We start from the raw sequence: 20,694 nt of genomic DNA, 5'->3' as shown, positions 1-20,694 counted from the left end.
AAGTACATTATCTCATTACCTGAGTCTGTTGGAACAGCACTCTCCAACACCAACATTTTTCTATTTCCCTTGAAAATAAAAACACGTTTCTCTTTTGACTCATCATTTTTTTACACCTCATTTTCCCAAGCCAATCCAATATCCATTCCACATACCCCATCCCTACACTATTGGGGATGATATCAGAGTGCGTGCGTGTGTGTGTGTGTGTGTGTGTGTGTGTGTGTGTGTGTGTGTGACCTTATAAGATCAGTGGCTAGCTCCAAGGAAATCACAAACCCCTTGGACATACAGATCCAAGGACCTAGAAGAAATTATCTGGAGGGAATATGCTTGTTATAAATCACTGTCTCACATTGCCACCTCTTTTCAAAATGAAAATCCCAATTGATTTATTTTGGAATGAATTATAATAACTTTTGACTTGCTATTCAGATTGGCTGAACGTACATTGCTCTGCTTAAAGGTCCTGGGGGCCAGGGGAGAGAAGAAACATGGATTAGAGAAGAGCCAAGCAATTTGCAGGTCTGAATTCTTTTACCTATAAAAGGATGATTTCCTCCCCTATCAGATGTCACTGTATCTAAAGAGGAAAACTGATGGGAGTGAATATTTCACTCACATTTCTGACTCTTATCTCCAAGGACCAGCTACTGTGGAGGCGATCTTTTGCTCAAAGAGCTAAGCTGTCTCTCACAAACAGACTGGACCATCTGCCCCAATGCCAGGTCCTGAGGCAAAGTTTCCACAATCATCAACACTCCTTTTTTAAAAATACCAGTCCAGCTTCCCACCTGAGAAAGTGTACAAGTTACAGATTATGCCAAATACAAATAGACAAACTACAGATAGGTCAAGTCACAGGGAGGTACTGTGGAAAGAGCCCTCGATTTAGAGTGTGAGGATCCTGGGTCTGAATCCATCTCCAATCCCACTTTCCATCTGTGTGACCTTGGACAAGTTATCCTACTTCTGTAGTTATGACTCCTCCTTTGCAAACTGAAGGGGACTGATGGCCTTTAAGGTCCTTTGTCATTCTGGATCTAGGATTCCTACCACCCAACATTATGGAATAGGGAAGTATTTTATTATATTGGTCAGAATGTTATTAAACCTAACTTTATGTGTCTAGAAAATTGTCTAACCTAGAAAAAAAACTACTGTAGAGGTCAAGCTGACCTCAGAAATGCTCTAGGAAAGCTGTAGGGTTTTAAGGAATACTTAGATCCCACCCAATGATTTTGGGGGGGGTCTATTCAGATCTTGTTTTGGGCTCCCCAAATTAGATTGACTTACCTGCTTATATACATCTCACATTGCCTTCACATGAAGACTACCATGTGAAACCAATGAGGCAAGTGTCCTTATGCCCTTCTCTGAACTCTATATAATGTACAAACACTCAGGGAGGGAGTCACCACTTCTTTCCAGCTCTCTCCCTACCAAATGATTTAATAAATTTCTTTTAAAAACTATTTCAGATTTTGGGGTTCGTTCTCATGACTAACAATAAGTTAGTCTCTTTCACATTCTCCGAGATGTGTTTCCCCAGTGTATTACAGAAAGCAGAATAACCAGAAAAGTGGATCTCGGGTTTGTTCCCCTCCCATAGGAGAGGCAGGAAAAATACTAGATTTGGAGTCAGGATACTTAAATTCAAATCTTATTTTGGCCATTTGTTAAACCCTATATAAACTTATTGCTTGACCTTTCTGGGTCTCAGTTTTTCTGTACTGAAAAATGAACTAGATTGTCTTTAAGGTTCCCTTTCAATTCTAGATTCCATGATCTAGTTCTCTTTCCCACCTTGCTCTCTTGTACGTGAAACAAAAGAAAAATAGTCCAAAGTGGTTTACAGAATCTTAGAGATCTAGTCAAATCCCACCCCTTCTCGGATGAGGAAACTGAATGAATGAAAGAGTTGTCCATTGTCATATAGCCAGTTGGTAGCAGAGTTAGTCAAAAGGGATTTATTAGGTGCTTATTAAGTGACAGGCATTGTGCTCAGATCTGGGGGTACAAAAAAAGGACAAAAAAGGCCCTGTTTTCAAGGGGTTTATATTCTAATGAAGGAAACAACGTGTAAAGAAATAGTCTTACCAAGACTATGCAAAGTTAGTGAAAGATAATTGACTCTAGCAGCTGAAAGGACCAGCAAAAACCTCCTAAAGAAGTGGTATTTGATCTGAGTCTTGTAGGAAGTTGGGGATTTTAAATCAATAGAGGTGAGGAGGGAAAGAATTCTAGGCATGAGTGATAGCAAGTACATGGAGGGGGGTGGGGGTGGAAGTCAGAGTGTCACAGGGGAGGGACATTATCCATGCCACTGTTGTTGGATTGTAGAGTGTAGGGAAAAAAGTGTAAGACTGGGAAGGTACTGTAATTCTACACTAGAATCTAACCCCGCATCAGGGTAACTATAAAGATTCAGATTTTTCCCTAGGATTCAGTTGGCCTCTGAGGTTATGAACTATGTGCATGATTCTGACATTTTTCAGAGATCCGGGAGAAAGATGCTGGAAGAAGGAGAAAGCCAAGACCCAGAGGTTAAAGATCAGGTCCCCATCATCTCCTGGGCACGTTGAGTTGAGGAATCAAGTACTTAGTATTGAATTTGTGCTTCTCTGCTCTCCCTTTCAGTGACCCTGAAAGAGTCAGCTCTTGCCAGTACAGTGGCAATCATTCTGATTAATAATGTAGCTGTGTTGGATCAAAAGCGAATGACCTGCAAATGTCAAAACCTAGTTGTCCAGTTTGGGTGATGTGTCTGTCCCCTGCTGTCCTGAAGACAAATCCTTCTTCCCATGGCTCTGAGCTGAGGAAAAGACAGGCATCCTTAACTATATCACTACTCCTGACTTTTTGCTTCACTTCTCAATGAGCTGGAAAGCCTTGCTTCTTTTGGCAGTGGGGTACAGACTGATTCTCCTTCCCTCCCTGCAATTTCTCTGCCACTGTTTATTCTGGACATATATAAAATACAGTAGTGACTGCTAATCTTGGTGTGAGGTTTACTGGCAGGGGATTATTGACTCCGGACAAAGTAAGCCCAGACAGCTTCTAGTGTAAGACTAGAAAATGGGGTGTCAGCTGAGCTTTTTTTTAACCCTCTTGGGAGACTATCAATCCCAATAGAGCTACCTGTGACAGATTTCTAAGCAAACCCAAGGTGATAAGCAGGAAAATTAAAAGCAAAGATTTTAACCCAAGCCATCATTCTCTTAGACTGTCTGTCTGTCTGTCTGTCTGTCTGTCATCTATCTATCTATCTATCTATCTATCTATCTATCTATCTATCTATCTATCATCTATCTCTCTATCCATCCATCCATCTATCCATCCATCTGTCTATCTATACACATACATATGTACATACACACATATTAATGGAGCAGTTAGGTGGTGCAGTAGAGCACTGGGCTTGGAATCAGGAAGATTCATCTTTATGCCTCAGATACTTACTAGCTATGTGACTCTAGGCAAATCATTTAACCTTGTTTTCCTCAGTTTACTCATATATACAATGAGCTGGAAAAGGAAATGGCAAACTATTCCAACATCTTTTTCAAGAAAACCCCCAAATTGGGTCACAAAGAGTTGGATACAACCGAAAAATGACAATAAAAATATGTTTACGTGTATATAACACATTAAATATTCTGTACATGAATTTTAAATAAATATTATGCTACATATAAATGTACATATATATATATATATATATACATTATAAAATTATATGTTTAAGTCTTAGAGCCAAGGATGAAATGGAGATAAAGAAGACTGCATCTCACTGAGCTCTCTCAGTTTCCTTTATTGCCATCATCCTAGCCTCTGCTACATGTGGAGACTTCCCCCACTCCATGAGTTCAAAATGCCAGAAAAAGTTACAGTGGTCCAAAAATGCTACAGTAGGAAGGGGCTAGGTTGGGAAGAGCTTTGCATTCTAAAATAAGACTTTATATAGGTTCCTGCAGGTTAACAGGCAATCACTAGAGTTCACTGAGTAGGGAGATGACATGGTCGATTCTGTGCTTTAAGGAAATCATTCTGGCAGCTGAATAGAGGACAGATTTGAGAGAGAGAGAGAGAGAGAGAGAGAGAGAGAGAGAGAGAGAGAGAGAGAGAGAGAGAGAGAGAGAGAGAGAGAGAGAGGTGAGGCAGGAAGACCAATAAGAAGACCAATAGCTAAGGGGTGATGAGGGCCTAAACAACGCTGGTCACCATGAGAAGGTAAAGAAGAGGCTGTGTATGAGAAACGTTGTAAAAGCAAAAATGACAACAAATTTGGCAACAGACTGGACATGTGAGATGAGTGAAAGTGAGGAGTCAAGGATGACACTGAGATTGTAAGCCTAGATGACTGAGAAGAAGCTTCAAAAAGGGAAAGGTCTAGGAGAAGGGGGAGAGGGAAAATAATGAGTTATGTTTTGGACATACTGAGTTTGAGATGCTCATGGGGCAATCAGTTCAAATGGTAACAAGTAACGTAAGACCGGAACTCAGGAGAGGTACTAGGGCTGGATATACAGATCTTAGAATCCTTTGCATAGAAATTATAATTGAATCCACGGCATTGCTGAGATGAAGAAAGAGAGTGTAAAAAGTCAAGAGAACTAGAACTACTATCTTCTGAATCCAAGTCTAGCTGGCTGCAGTATATTGCTTTAGAAGGTCAGAGGTGAAGTGGAAACCAATGCTTGACTATCAGTGCTTTGAGGGTATGGAATTTTATTTGGGTTGAAGAGGAAATAAAGAAAATACAAGAAAAATATGTTCAATGTGAGGTCTTGTGTACTATTTCAAGTTCTGCTACTACTTATCTATGCGACCTTGAATGATACTAATAAGTGACTGTTAAAGAGACTTTAAAGATATCTATCTACCTATCTATCCATCTATATCTATCCACATGTATGCATATATGTATGTATACATGTAAAATATATAATATACGTATATCTTATACATATTTATCTATAAATATTTTGAACCTCAATAACCCTGTTAGATGGTAACATTTGTATTTTTATCCCCTTTATATAGATGAGTAAAATGAATCTTAGGGAGTTTAAGTGGCTCACCCCTGACTATACAATTAGTAGGTTTCAGAGGCAGGATTCAAACATAGGCTTCTGATTAAGAGTCTGGCACTCAATAATAATGTCCCATAGTGCCTCAGTCAACTGCTCTGGGCCTCAGGCTTTTCATCTTTCAAATGAAGGACTTGGATCAGGTGATGCCTAAGATATTTTCCAGTTGGAACTCTATAAACCTAAAGAGCAGGTTGCACGTCTGTGTAGCATCCTGGTGGTATCACACCTGGAATCCATCCTAACAAGCTCATTGCATCTTTAAGGTGACCCATAAGGTAGCAGAAAGAGCTTTGGGCTCAGAAATAGGAGGTTTTTAATCTTATTTGTAACTGTAACTAACCTTTTTTTTAGTCATAAACCTGTGTTTTCTCAATTACTAAATGAGAATAATAAAACCTGTGTCTTAGACTAGGGTCATAGGAGGCTCGTAACTTATTTCTGAAATTGCCTAAATAAACACCAATTTTCTCCACCAACTATGGTGAAAAACAGATACACTGCAATCTTTTAAAATGCTATTTCCTTCTTAAGAGGTATAATGTTCAAGGAACAAAATACAATAGGATATGAACAAATTCTCTTGGAAAATGAAGAAGGGTGATTATATGTGGTATTAATGGCAGTTTGTTCAAGATATCCACCAGCTTTGAAATCCTATAATCCAAGATTTATGTGTGACAAATCCAAGGAAGTCATCTTCAAGTTTGTTTCCCCAGTCCTTTGTGTGTTCATTATTCGTTGCCAAAGACCATACCATCAGAGGAATGATGACATGACTTGACTTTCTTTTGCGTGAGGGAGGGCTGTGCAGGTCACCAGCCTCACTTCTCCTCCAGAGCCATCTGAATCCAGTGACCATATATTAATCAGGATGACTGGAGATGACCCAGGATGAGGCAGTTGGGGTTAAGTGACTTGCCCAAGGTCACACAGCTAGTGAGTGTCAAGTGTCTGAAGTGAGATTTGAACTCAAGTCCTTCTGACTCTTGCACTGGTGCTCTATCCACTGCACCACCTAGCTGCCCGATCCTAGCTTAATAAATGTTTGCTTCTTGACTGATTTTTAAAACCAATGAGGTATCCAAAAGATAGATGAAGAGTTTTAGTGAGAAGAAATTAACAATGACCTATTGATGGAATCCATTAGAAAAGATAAAGAACTTAGAAGCCCTAATGGGAGATTATCAAAATTATTCAGACTCATTAGTTTAAAACCAATGTAGATAAATACTGAAGATTTTTTTTTTTTTTTTAGGAACACAGCTTTATTTGGTTTGGTCAAAGGCAGGATTAAGGAAAAAAACAAAAAGAACAATGTGAGTGTTGAAAAGAACCTAGAGATACTTTGATCAGCTGAAATCCACATCTGATTCTATAATGACAAGTCTTTCCATTATTTAGAGTTGCCATTCACGCACACAGTTCTCTTGCTCTGTCTCGATCTTTATTACATCATTTTAGCCTTAGAATTGTTGCCAATTGCTGTTGTAAGAAATGTCACCTTGACAAGGAGGTGAAGAGGTGGGGAAGCTCTTTGTTGTGAATCAGGAAAATGAAAATTGATCACTGAGTGAACAGCAGTTCTACAAGATGACTCTGCTGTCAAATTCTGAGCCTCACATCATCGAGATTTAATAAAACATCTAGGTGAGAATGGTATTTGTCAAGCACTGTGATCATTCTGGAAATGGGAATTTAAAGATCTTTTTATGAAGTCTTTCTGTTTTCACCTTGACTTTATTTTTTTTAATTTTAGAAAAATGGTTTTGGATGAAAAAACAATCCAAGGTGAGTGTATTAGGGGAGCAGTGGTGAGTCACAGTCCTCCCATGCACTCCAAGGACTGGCTACCTTTTCTCTCTGTCCTAATGAGGCTGCTTCCTTCTTTTCCCGCATCATCCAGACCAGGAAACTCAGAGAGACCTGATCCTGAAAAGCCACATGGCAGTACCCTGGTCAAAGAGTCCTGAGAGTGCTTCACTGGGTGAAAGTTTTCTCTGCGAAAAGTCCTTCCCCAACATTTCTTCCCTGTCCATTCCTAACATCTGGGTTTTATTCCCAACATTGCCCTGCTATCTATTCTCTTCTACTGTGATTTTTCAAACTGGATCTCCCACTTCAAATTCAATATGTTCAAAACTCAATTTTAAAGTTATGAGCAACTAGGTGATTTAGCAGATAAAGTATTCGACTCAGTATCACAAGACCTGGGTTAGAATTTCACCTCTGACACCTGCTAGCAATATGATCCTTCATGAGGCACTTAAAGTTTCTGGATCTGTTTCCTTATTTGTAAAATGAGGAGATTAGAATAGTCTCTGAAGGCTTTTCCAGCTCTGAGTCTAAAATTGATCCCATAATATATCTCTGACTCCTGATTGTTTTTATTATGAGCTTTACAGATAAAGAACACAATCATTTCCATATACAAAGAACAGAAAAAGAGAAATATATATGAAACCCCCAATCAACAATATACAGCTAATTTTTTAACTATATAATATAATCTCATCCCACATAGCTCAGTATTCACCAAGTCCTATTGTTTCTATTTCTACAGTTTTTCTTTCATCAGTCTCCTCCTTTCCATAGCCATTCTAATTCAGGTTCACATTTTTTCTCATCTGAACGATTACTGTCACATCCTAATGGTTCATTCTACTCACAGCTAGGTATCCTAGTCGATAGAGCCCTGTCAGAAGACTGATGTTCAAATTTGACCTTAGGTGCTTGCTAGCACTGTAACCCCATGCAAGTCACTGAACTTCTGTCTGCCTCAGTTTCCTCAACTGTTAAATGAAAATAATGATACCTCACAGAATTGTTGTGAGGATCAAATGGGATAATTTTGTAAAGTGATTAACACAATGCCTGGGACATAAATAGGAGTTTAATAAATGCTTATTATTTCCCTTTTTGTGGTTATATCCTCAGTACCACAATGCCTGGCACCTAGTAGGTGCTTAATAAATGCTTACAGTTTCTTCCCAAGGGAAGCACTAGTACAATAGCAAGAGCATTGGGTGGAGAAACCTAAGACCCACATTTGAATGTTAGCTCTGTTATTTATTACTTGTGGTCTCAGACAGAGTATTTAACTTCTCTGGACCTCAGTTTCCACATATGTAAAATAAAGGGATCAGACTAGACTCTGAATTCTCTTTCAGTTATTTCATTATAAATCTAAGGTTTACGATCTTATGATCCTATGAATTTTTTCTCCAATCCATATTCCACTGGTACCCAAGTAATCTCCCAAATGTGCTGTTATGATCACATACATCTCCTGTGCTTTTCCTACCATATTCCACTGGTCTCCCAGTGACCTTCAGAAGGCAACATGGTCAGACCCCAACAGGTGAAGCATTCCTTATCAAATAAATTATTGATTCCTGACTGTAACGCCAAAAGTCCTCCACAATCTTGCCCTAATCTACCTATCCAACCTTATTATTCCCTTACTCTTCCCCTTTGTTCTCACCAAATTGGGCTGTTGTCCTTATTCCCAATCTTAGTCTGCCTCTGTGACTTTTCTCACCGTTTCTCTCATGCCTAGAGTAGACTCTTTATCTCGTCCCAAAGTTCCTTCTCCGTACGCCCAACCCTTATGCCACCTTCCCTATGATATCTTTCCTGTCTTAATTCTTGATGCCATCCTCTACTCCAAATGAAAGCAACCCATTAAATATCAAAACTCTTTGACAGTCAGTTCTTTGCCCTTGTCTTATCCTTCCTTAAATTCCAGTTATTTGTGCAGGTGCCCTCTCCCTTCCTCCCTCCCCCTCAGATTATAAACTCCTTAAGAGCAGGGCCTTTGTCATATCTATCACTATATCCTCTGAACCTAACTAGTGTCTTGCATATAGCGGGAACTTACTATAGTTAATGACTGTTGAGTTTAATTTCTCCCACTAAAAAAGGTCTATACTCTTTGCTTCGCTTTCTTGCTAACCTTGGCAGCTTCTTTTCCATTTCACAAACTCACCTACAGCTGCGATTCAATGTCACTTTATGTTTTTTCCATGTTAATTTAATTCACAATTATAATTTAGTTAGGTGCTTGAAAAAAATTGGACTATTCACAAAACCAGACGACTCACCAATTCCCAAACTTTCCCCGTATTTTCCTACTTAACTGCCTTTGCTCATGACCAGGACTTGGAATGATCTTGCCTACATCCACCTGTGGAAATCCTATTTGGGGTTCAAGACCCAGCTTAAATGCCACCTCCTCCATGAAGGTTTCACTTACCCTCCTAGCTGAAAGTGATCCTTCCCTCCCCTTAAATCCTATGGCACTTATCTGTGCCTCTTTTTCTGTATTTATCACATTCTGCCTTACATTAGACTAGACTATGAACTTCTTGAGAGCAGGGGCTATATCATAAATCAGAGGATCTTAACCTGGAGAGGTACATAAACTTATTATTTTTATTGTTTATTATTTATTTATTATTTTAATGTTTATTATTTTTAATACTCATAAATGAATTTCAATATAATTATCCTGTATATGTTATGCATTTGGAAACATTTTGATAAGAAGTCCATATGCTTCTACCAGAATTCCAAGGGATTAATGACCTAAAAGAAAAAGGTCAGGAAGCTCTGCCTTAAATATTTGTCTGTCCCTCAGTGACTAGAACAGTAAGTCTTCCACACTGGAGGTAATTAAGTAAATATGGAAAGTATCTACAAGTTTTTTCATGAACGGAATGCAAAATAGGCTTAGGAAGGAACCAGCTTCCGGAAGGGATTCAGGCTTCAGAGGAGGCTTCTCACTGACTGTTCAGGAAAAGAGCTAAGTCCTAGATCTTCAAAATACTGCTTGATCAACAAAGGAACCCAGTGTGCTGGCTTCATCAAATAGCAGTTCTAAACTTTTCCCACTGTGTTCAAGACCCTCCTCCACACCTATCATGTTCACTCTCAGTATATGATGTGTGCATTTTTTAAAAACTGTGCTAATGAAATTGAATATGTCTGATAGGAATGCTCTGAATTTTCCTCCGAGGCCACCCTTAGCACTGAGGGGGTCACAAAGTGCTCTTCTCCCATAGTTTGCCAATGACCCTTTCCCCTTTCCTTTCATGGTTGATCACTGATCCTCCCCTACCCCTGTCAATCTCTAGCCCTGTGGAAAATGATCCAGAATCTCCAAACCACTCAGACCCCCAGGCTCATCTCTTCCCTTCCCAATGGCAGTTGGCTGGGGCTCCTCTGTTGAGCAGACATGGCTGCTTACACTGCTTGAATGAGTAGGGAGTCCACTATCATTGTTTGATAAGATGGAGGACCACCAGCTTTTACCAACTCTACTGATACTTTGTCCTCCAGGTCACCATCATATGTTGTCATCTGAGTTACGGATTCACCCTTAGGGCATTGAGCATCTTGAGAACAAGAACTCTCCTACTTTTCTATTCATATCTCCAGCATTGTGCTCAGCACATAGTAAACCCCCAGGGAATGCTTTTTCATTCATTCATTATTTCATTTGTTCATACATGCATTCATTCATTCACATGCATTCAAAGAATTGTAGAGTTGACCTCAAAAGTCAGTCCAACTTATACCTGATCATGAGCTGCTTTCATAACATATCCAGCTCTCTCTCTGAAGACTTTAAGTAATGGAGAATGTCTTCACTAAGTGTCCTCTTCTCTAGGCTAAATATTTTCAATTTTTTTAAACTGAAATTCAAATGGCACAGATCCCAGGCTTCTTACAATCTTATCTGCCTTCCTCCAGAAAATTCCCAGTTTGTCAATGACCTTCATAAAAATATAGTCCCTAAAATTGCATGAAACACTTACAGATGTCATGCTACCTGGGCAGAGGACAGGGTGACTATCAACTCCCTCATCATGGGCTCAATGCCTTTTTTGTTTGGATTGTTTTTATTCTGTTTGGGAGTTTTTTGGTAGGGGGAGGCAGTCCTGTGCATGGCACACAAGAAATGCCAAATAAATGCTTGTTTGAAAGACTGATAGATTTCATTGGTACTACTGGGAATATCCTGATAAAAAATTTCATCTGTCAGTACAGATTGGCACCTGCTCTACAACTTATAGTCTCAATCGTCTAGAGCACTGAGAGGTTAAGTGATCATCCCAAGATCACACGGCTGGTAGTTGTATGAAACAGGGCTTGGACAGGGGTCTTTCTGACTCCAAGGGCTATATCCTTGCTCTATATCCACTAGGTCAATTATGTCAAACTGAAAAAGAAATGGATTCCTTCAGGCCACATATTAACTTAGAAAGTCACAAATTATCTGTTTTTATCATATTTGTATTTATTTTGTTAAATATTTTTCAATTACATTTTAATGTGCTTCAGTCACACCTGGGAGGCTCCATGCATGTGGCTTTCAGGGTACCTGTCTGACACCTCTGCATTAAACTATGCCACTTCCATTGATGCAAAACCAGGAGGGTATTTTTTAAAAAAGCTAATTGATACTGACCTTAAAATCCAGCTAACCTTTCTAATATTTTTCTCACAAGCTGTTGTCTAGTTGTCTCCCAAGGTACAGAACTTTACGTTTATCCCCATTAAATTACTCCCTTTACCCCCATTAAATCTTGTGAAATTTGGTTTACTGCTCTTTTGGAGACAGCTGGTAGGACAGCTGATAGAGCATTGGGCTTGGGGTTAAGAAGACCTGAATTCAAATACGGACTCAGACACTTACTGTCTGTGTGACTCTGGGAAAGGCATTGAACCACAACCACAGCATATTGTTCAAACCCATAGAGAGACAATGAATCGTTGTGAAGAAGCCCTGAATATGGAGGCATAAGACCTGAGTTTGGATCCTGACTCTGTCACTTAACTGTGACCTAAAGCAAATAAATCACTTAATGTCCCTGATCTTTGGTTTCTTGATCTATAAAATGGAGGGGCTTCACTGGATGTCCCCTAAGGTCCCTTCCAGCTCAGGATCTGTGTTCCTCTAATATTATAATTATATATCATAATATATAATTGTGATATACAATTATATGATATATTGTAATTATAACTCATAATAATTTAACATAACATATAATCTTATATTATAATGTGATTATGATATATAATTATATAATAATATATCACTATTTTTCCTGGGATAGGTACTTCTCTGTTAGTTTTTTATTTATTTTTCCTTTCCAGTTTCAATCTGAACACTCTCCTACTACATCTGATGCCTGTCCTACTATGCATGTTCCACCTAGATAGGTCTGTTCTATCACAGATTTCCCCAGTCATTCCCCCTCCCATCTGCCCAAAGTAAGGCGCAATGAAAAACACACTCTTACCTCTTCTTCTTCTAGCAGAATGAGCCGGACCACTACAATATGAATGGCATTGCCAATGCTTGGATTATGGAATAATCCAGTGACCTATAAACCAGAGGAAAGAAATTAATTGTAGCTCAAGTTCAAAAAATCACTTTAGAAAGGAAAATATGCAAACCGATTCTGATGATGTTCACCTTGGAACCTGTTTCACGCTGTCAGAGAACTGGATGATGAGGTGTACCATGAGGAAGAGTGAGACATGATAATGGCATATTTCACCCTGTGGACAAATTATATATCTAAAGACCAACGTTTACTTGGTGAAGGATGGCAGACTCAGGAACAGCTGCCCTTTCTGTTCTAGCCCTTCCTTAACTCAATTTATCCCCCCTTTCACTGTTAGCCACTTGAGAGGATGAGCCCTGGCTGATATGATGTTCTGCTTTAACAGACTGCCTTTGTGAGAGACATGCCTACCATCCACACCTGCCAGCTTCTCAGAGGATGTGTATGCAGGTCTTCAAGATAGGTTTTTACTCGTTTGTAACTGGCATATTTGTATAAGTAGTGTTACTGTCAACAAAACTTTTGGCTGCAAACAGGATTCCTAGGAACCAAATGGCAAAAAAGTTTGGTCCTCTTATGTCTTTTCTATATTCTATAATCTGTGCAGGGTGGGTTCCATTGGGGGCTGTAAAGACTTAGAAACCAGCAGATTCGCTGGGGAGAGTGGGAGGTTTAGGGGGCTGGTAGGGTGGCACTGATGTCAGCAGCAAGCAGGATGTTCAGCCAAGAAGTCAGTCAGCATTGTGGAGGTACAGTACTAGGTCATAGGGTCAAAGCATCATAGATTTAGAATGTGAAATGACCTTAGAGATCATCCAGGTCAATGTTCCTCAATTTATAAATGAATGAAATACACTGAATCCTAGAGAGTATAAAGGACTATTCAGGGTCATACAATAAGTAAGCATTTGAGGTAGGATTGTAACCCAGATCCTTTGACTCCAAGTTCAATATTCTTTGTACTAACCTATACTGCCTTTCACGCATTGTACCACAAGAAGAAATCCTGAAAGACAGATGGACTGGAAGCATATAGCAGAGACTGAGCCATATGAACAAAGGTTCAAGGACAGAGAAAGGTAGGATTTTAGTCCCACATGAGGTAAAGTTCTAAGCAAGGCTCCAAGGAAGGACCTCAAAGACAAAATAGCAATCAAAAGAAGGTTCTCAGTCACTTTGAACCAAGCAGGAATCACCTGGATCATGGAAACAAATCTCAACATCAGAACAGGATTAGAAACATGGTTAGTGATGCTGAGTTAATAACCTGTGGGATTGATTCCACAGTCTGACATGAATGACACAATCTCACCTGACTTTGGCCCCAGCTGTAAGGACAAGAAGGTAGCAGGGGCTGGGAACTGGTAGGCTATTCCAGTTGTATCCCAATTCCTACAGTAAACTGGGGAGTATATAGCTAATTATTTTGTATGGTAGGAAGAGCAGAAGGAATATGCCTATAAGGGGGAGAGGGTGGAGCAGGAGGACCAACAAATGCAGAGGTTAGTCTACATAAAGGATGTGACTGAACTGCCAATGACATAAAGATGTCTGGCTCATCATTCTGTGGTCCATCAAGATTTCTCCTGGGACACAACTAATTCCACCCAATCTGTGAGCTAGTCGATGAGTAGGGAATGTATATGTGAGCATCGCTTCAGCTATGTCTCACTCATCTGATTCATAAAAAGGCATTTGTCTGGAAGCATTTGTTTGCTTTGAGTTTTTGATGGAAAAAACAGGACAAAAACTGCTTGGAAAACTGGGGAGGGAAAGGGGCAAACTGAACATCAGTCTGGAAGAAATTAGAAGAGGAGTTTGTTCTAGAACTTATCAAACTAGTCTGCCCCCTGCACTATGGAAGGAACATGTGTTCTCCAGGAGCCAAAGGGAAAAGGAGCCTCATGGACATGAAGATGCTTTCCTGGAAGCAGAGCTGCCCTGCTGAGAGATATGCAAGATGAAGAAAGAGGGCAGATTGATTTTAACTGCTCCATCCCATCATCATCATTTTACACATTTACTTCCTTGAGTTCACAATAGTCTAATCATGTATAAATTCCAAGAGAGCTGGACTCTTGGTGTGAGAACATGAAAGTATCACGCATGGTATCTCCTGAATCCACAGAGGCAAGATTATCTTAATTTCAAATAGCCATGTCCCTTCCAGAATGTGCACTGGCACTGTTTCTACCGAAAAACGAACCAGAATTTGAGAAGACTTTCAATTTTTAATTATTTTCTGTCAAATAGGTGAACAAAGATAATGCTTTCTTACCTGATTTATTATATGAACTGCTTAAGGTAAAATGTCTGCTATGCCCCTCCCACTTTTCTTCTTTTTTACTTTTTTCATTTTAGGAAACCAAGATCTGAAAGATTATCACAGAATTTCAGCTTTGGGAAGAAACCTCAGAGATGAGCTATTTGGTCCAACCTCTATTTGAATAAGAATCCCTTTCATAATATTCCTGAGAAGTGGTCATCCAGCTTTCATTTAAAGGAGATCCCACCACCTACCACAGTAACCAATGCCACTTTGGGGGAAATCAAACTACTAGGAAGCTTTTTCCTTGTACTAAACCTACCCATGACCAATACTTTGATCTGCTTTGAGAAAATTAAATGATTTAGCTAGATTTGGACCATAAGGTTTTTTTTGTTTGTCTGTTTTGGGGTTTGTTCATTTGTTTAGGGACCGTGAGTTTCTCTAATCCTAATTCCAAGGTACATGTTTGGCCTTTAAAAAAAGTGTGGGAAGTGTGAGGGGAGTTGTAGAACTCTGGTTGCCATGGTCCATTCAAGTGGTCCTTTGATGACAGACAGACATACACTTCATCATTAGACTCTAAAATTGAAGCTTTTTGGTCTGGTAGGACCTATGAGAACTTGTGCTCTGCATTTTCTCTGAGAACCAGAGCCAATTTCAGGTAACGGTAAGGCATCAGAGAAACGCTAAGGTATGTATATGCTGCATGCAACCTGTTTCAAGGCAAAAAGTAACCACATCAATGAGATCACCAATCTTTTCAAACAATTTGCTTTTATTTTTTCATACTATAAAACTCAGAACTAGAGAAAAATACCAAAAAAAGTAAATTTGCAAATATTTGTCTTGATATTTTCATACTTTGATCTTTCTCAGCTTCTAGGTCTCTCTCTCCCTAACTACATTGTATTTATTTATATTTATTCATATTCATTGCATTTACACATAATATATGTGTATGTATCTCTATCCACCTGTCTGTCTGTCTGTCTGTCTATCTATCTATCTATCTATCTATCTATCTATCTATCTATCTATCTATCTATCTATCCATCCATCCATCCATCCATCCATCCATCTAAACTATCTAAACTATTGCATCCTAGAGAGTAGGAGTTGTTTTAATTTTTTTTTGTTTTTGTATTCTTAATGTCTAGCAGAGTACCTGGCATATAGTAGATACTTTTATCAAATTCTTGTTGCTTGGTGGATTACTTTGACAGATTTGTGAATGTCTTTGTGGTTTCTTTTCTCAACTTAACACATTAAATAAACAGCAAAGAAACATTTCTTAGAAATCTTATTTTTCTGGTTGAGAAGAACTCAAATCTCATTTCTAAGAGGAAAACAATCTTATTTTGAATGCTTCTCTTCACTCACTAGTAGCCTAGAGTGATGCTCTAACTCCAACCAATAAAAAAAGAACAAAAACATGATCTCTCTCACTTTTTAACAAAAAAGCATTTCCAACTACATTTATCAACGTACCATGTTCATGATAGTGAGGATGTAAGATTCCACACTGTCACTTCCATGGTATTCAATCATCTTGGTATCTGCTACAACCAAGGTCTCCACCCATCGTTCTTTGCTGATGGATCTCCGAGAGAGTTTCTTCTTTGGCACATTGTTTCTTTCCCACCTTTCTCGTTGTTTTTCTTGCTGTTGGAAAATGGTCCAACTATCTAAATGTAGAACAAAACATAAAAGATTCAGTCATCTTTTGGAATCATTATTTATTTGTGTTTGTAAAGATGCAAGTAAATGAGTATAATATTGCATAAAAGAAATGCTCTTATGTAAATGCACATTATGTACATATGTTTATTTCCACTTGGAAAGTAGAGAATGAATTACAAAACCAGAAGAAATATAATTACATGCCAATGAATGATATTAAGTACCAATAAAACCCACTGAATTAAAATTTGAGGCCAGTAAAATGCTTGTTAGACAACAATGTCACAATAATGAGCACTTTGGAAAACGCTTTGCTTTTTATGCTATTGACTATGGAGTTGAACCTTAGCTATGCTACCAACCAGCCATGTGATCTTGATTTGCTGTTTCCTCAACATTAAATAATTTTCCCACCGATAGTGCAAGACTAGCTTTCATCTTTTTCCAAAAGGTAATAAGGTAGAGGAGGGGTAGCATTAGTTTAAGGATGTTGTAAAGAAAACTGAGTATATGAAACAGTGGACATACAGAACCAAAGCGAATTTGAACCTTAATGTCAAAGGCAGTAATGATCATCACCAAAGGAGTAAACAGAGTCTCAGTCAAGACAGATTTTTTTTTTTTTTACAAAAAGCACCATAGTTTAAAAAGAAATGTTGATCATAATCTGTAAAATTAAGAAGGGTATGGGAAAATGAACATGGATTTGTTCACAAAATCACAGTCTAGCTATATTAGGAAACAGTTCTTGAAGATTAAAAAAGTGGTGATTTAGAGAAAAGAAAAGCAAACACTGCTTCATATAGCAATTCAAAAACACCATATTCCAAAATGCTGATAAAGGCGAAAATATAAACAGATGAAAAAATATCACATCAATTCATGAACATGATTTACTTAGGAAAAATAGAGATTCATTTCAATCAAATTCTACAAAACTTCATCAAGCCTCTCTAGTCTCACCATCTTCCCTGTGCATCATTGCCCTGGGCAGGACACTGGGCTTCCAGGTCCTAGAGGGTTTTATTCTTTCATCTCTTTAGCTCTCACTATGGGGCCTACGTCAGGATCAAATATAAAATCCTCTGCTCGACTTTTAAAGCTCTTCATAACCTGATTCTTTCCTAACATCCAGTGTTCTCAAACCTTCCTCACCTTCATGTGTCCTTTGATCCAGAGACAGTGGCATCCTTTTGGTCCCTGAATACTATACTCCATCTTCCAACTCTAAGAGCTTTTCATTGGCTATCACCCATGCCTGGAACATTCTCTCTCCTTATCTCATTCTCCTGACTTCCCCAGATCCCTTCAAGTTTCAAAATTCCACATCCTACAATAAGCCTTTCCCGGTGTTTTCTCTCTGAGACTACCCTCAATTTATCTTGATGATATCTTGTTTGAATGCAGTTATTGTATGCTGTGTCCCTCATTAGACTGTGAGCTCCTTGGGGGAAAAGAATGTTTTTTTAAAAAAAAATTTTGCCTTTTTTTCAGTGTCTAGTATAGAGGTTTTGTCGTTGGTTGCTATTCAGTCATTTCAGTCATTTCTGACCCTTCATGACCCCATTTGAGGTTTTCTTGGTAGAGATATTGAGTTGGTTTGCCATTTCCTTCTCCAGCTCATTTTACAGATGAAGAAACTGAGGCCTACAGGGTAAATGACTTGTCAAAAGTTCCATAGTAGTAAGTGTCTGAGGCTGGATTTGAACTGAGAAAGATGAGTCTTACAGACTCAAGCCTGGCACACTTTAGTGTACCACCTAGCTGCCTCTGGCTCACAGTAGTCAGGTAATAAATGCTAACTTCCTGATGAACAAGGCCATCTATTTATCATCTGTCCTGCCTAGGTAACTAATAACACTCATCCCTTTTTTATCCATCTACAAGCCATAATTAAACCACTATTGTCACTAAGATAAGCATGATAGTCAACTCCTCTATGACTTCCAATCACCATCCTTGTGATTTCACAAACCATCTCCCTGGTCAACATTACCCTACGTGAGTTATCACCCCTATCAAATATAAGTTCCTTGTGATCATGAACTGGCTCATTTTTTATTAGTATCTCCATGGTTTAGCATGGTTCTTGACACAGAATAACAATTTGTTTTTTTCATTTAATCATCCACTGTTCCAGGCACTAGAGAAAGAGAAATAAAAATAAAGCAGCCTACTCTCAAGGAGTTTACAATTAAACCTCAGGGGAATGCAGTGTATACACAGAAAAGAACAAGGTATTGAGTGAATAAGAAAAGATAAAATAACTAGAGTTAATGGAAGAGGGGAAGGAATATTAATAGATGGGGGATAAGACAAGCTTCAGAGAGGAAGTAGTAACTGAGCTAAACCTTGAAGAAAGATTAAGAACCTGAAAGATAGAGAGAACTGATGGCATTCTAAGTCTGAGGTATGGTGTGGGTGAGACCAAGAGATAGTTTGCCCAATCTCGGATACAGATAATAATTCAATTTGATTGCAACGTAGAGGAATCATATGAAAGAAGTCTCTAGTGCTAGGTTGGGACCAGATAGTTGAAGGCTTTAAATTTCAGGCTCAGGCATTTGCCTTTTATGCTAGAGTAGACTGAGAGTCACTAAAAGTTTCTAAGCAGGGAATTTAAGTGATGAGACATAAACATTAGCATGATTATTTTTGGTAGCTCCATGAAGAGTCAACTGGAATAGAGACAGAATAAAGGGAGAGGAGAGAACAATGGTGTGACTGTTGTGACAGTGTGTAAAGTGATGAGAGGAGGACTGACCATAAGTAAGAAAAAAAGAGGGTGGTCATCAGAGATTCTTTCAAGGGTTGTTGTGTTCATCCTTCGATGCTGAAGAAGACCATGCCATCAGAGAAATGATGACATGACTTGCATTTGACTTTGTTTTGAGTGAGGGAGGGCTGTGCTGGTCACCAGCCTCACTTCTCCTCCAGAGCCATCTGAATCCAGTGACCAGATATTCATCAGGATGACTGGAGGAGAATCAACAGGACACACTCATTGGAGAGTTGTGGGGAGTGAGGGAGATTGAGGAGATGAGGGTGATTTTAAGTCCTGAGAATCTGGGTGATTACAAGGATGTCAGTGTCCTTAACAGAAACAGTGACTTTTGGAGGTGGAATGAACACTCAAGAAAAATATACCAATTTATGAGGACATGGTAGAAAAAAAAGAAAAAAAATCAGGATGACTCCTCTGCCAACCATTACTGTTGATTATATGTCCTGAAAGACCATTTCATTTGTAAGGGGAGGAAGCTGGTCTGAATCCAACTATCAGAAAATTAAATTGAAAAAATCTCCAGCAAGGATACTACCTATCTGACTTTAGGATATAGCACTGGAAGAATTACAGAATTGAAGAGACACAGAATAATGCAACCGTCCCATTTTTTTCCTGGGAGGTTTTCACTGAAGCTATGCCTCAGTATTTCAAAGACTCCAGATTTGATCAATGTGTGGGCATTCTCAATACAAATCACAACCTCTCGTGGCCTTAGGCAGACTCTGAGTTGTGGAGGGGGGAAATGGATAAGAAAGAAGAAAAAAAAATCATCCTGTGGCCATTCTTTGCTATAAATGCTTTAATATTAAATGTCACATGAGCAAGCATTTACTGAGTATCTATTGTATGCCTAACAATGTGGTAGGCGCTGAAGGGGATATAGAAGTAGAAAATAAAAATTCCTCCCTGGAGGAGGATGATTCAACAATAAATACAAATCAATATTCTAACTTAAGTGGTTTTTTGTGTCTTTTTTTTTTCAGAATATATGTTCTCCATCTGTTAATAAACCAATAAACATTTTATAAGTGTCTACTATGTGTCAGGCACTGGGTGTCAGGAATGCAAAAGCAAAGCAGTCCCTGCCTTTAAGGAGACTTACATTATCACCAGGGGAGACAATGGGCACATTATTTTTTGCCAAAAAGATGCTCCTCCCCCAAAAGGAGGCTCTTACTCTGGACTCCTATAGACATAGTTCAGTCCTCTGGGAGCCTGATCCTATAGAGAAAGGATGCAGGCCTTTCATACTCTCTTATTATACCCTCAATCCATAATCCAGGGGAAAAATCTCTCAAAGCTCAGTTTTGTTCCTATGTAAAATCTGCCCAAAAAGAGACTGACAGGATCTTTTCTAAAAAAATTGATCAATGAACAAAATAGTCGTTAGTAAGGGCAGAACAGCTATTTATTTCCACAAAAGAATTGCTTGAAAAACAAAAGACTCATAGGAGTGCATTCAAGGTCCTCTTGAGGACTGGCACCATCCTCCCTCTTCAACATTTT

At 38.8% G+C, this 20,694-nt stretch overlaps 1 protein-coding gene across 3 annotated transcripts in view; it reads right to left on the bottom strand.

Annotated features, from left to right (window-relative positions):
* ADAMTS12 (ADAM metallopeptidase with thrombospondin type 1 motif 12) overlaps positions 1–20,694 on the bottom strand; it is a 528,119-nt gene that overhangs the window by 233,947 nt on the left and 273,478 nt on the right. For all 3 annotated transcript variants that reach the window (XR_011966393.1, XM_072605885.1, XM_072605886.1), the window contains exons 4-5: positions 16,209–16,405; positions 12,404–12,487 (exon numbers count right to left, since the gene is read on the bottom strand). Coding sequence is in view for 2 of the 3 variants with exons in the window: in XM_072605885.1 (XP_072461986.1) it covers positions 12,404–12,487; positions 16,209–16,405 (281 nt within the window). In the remaining variant the exon portion in view is untranslated. The remainder of the gene's footprint in view (positions 1–12,403; positions 12,488–16,208; positions 16,406–20,694) is intronic.

Source organism: Notamacropus eugenii, chromosome 4 (genome assembly GCF_028372415.1).
Source record: "Notamacropus eugenii isolate mMacEug1 chromosome 4, mMacEug1.pri_v2, whole genome shotgun sequence".
NCBI classification, from domain to species: domain Eukaryota; kingdom Metazoa; phylum Chordata; class Mammalia; order Diprotodontia; family Macropodidae; genus Notamacropus; species Notamacropus eugenii.
This window is presented reverse-complemented; position numbering and strand designations above follow the sequence as displayed.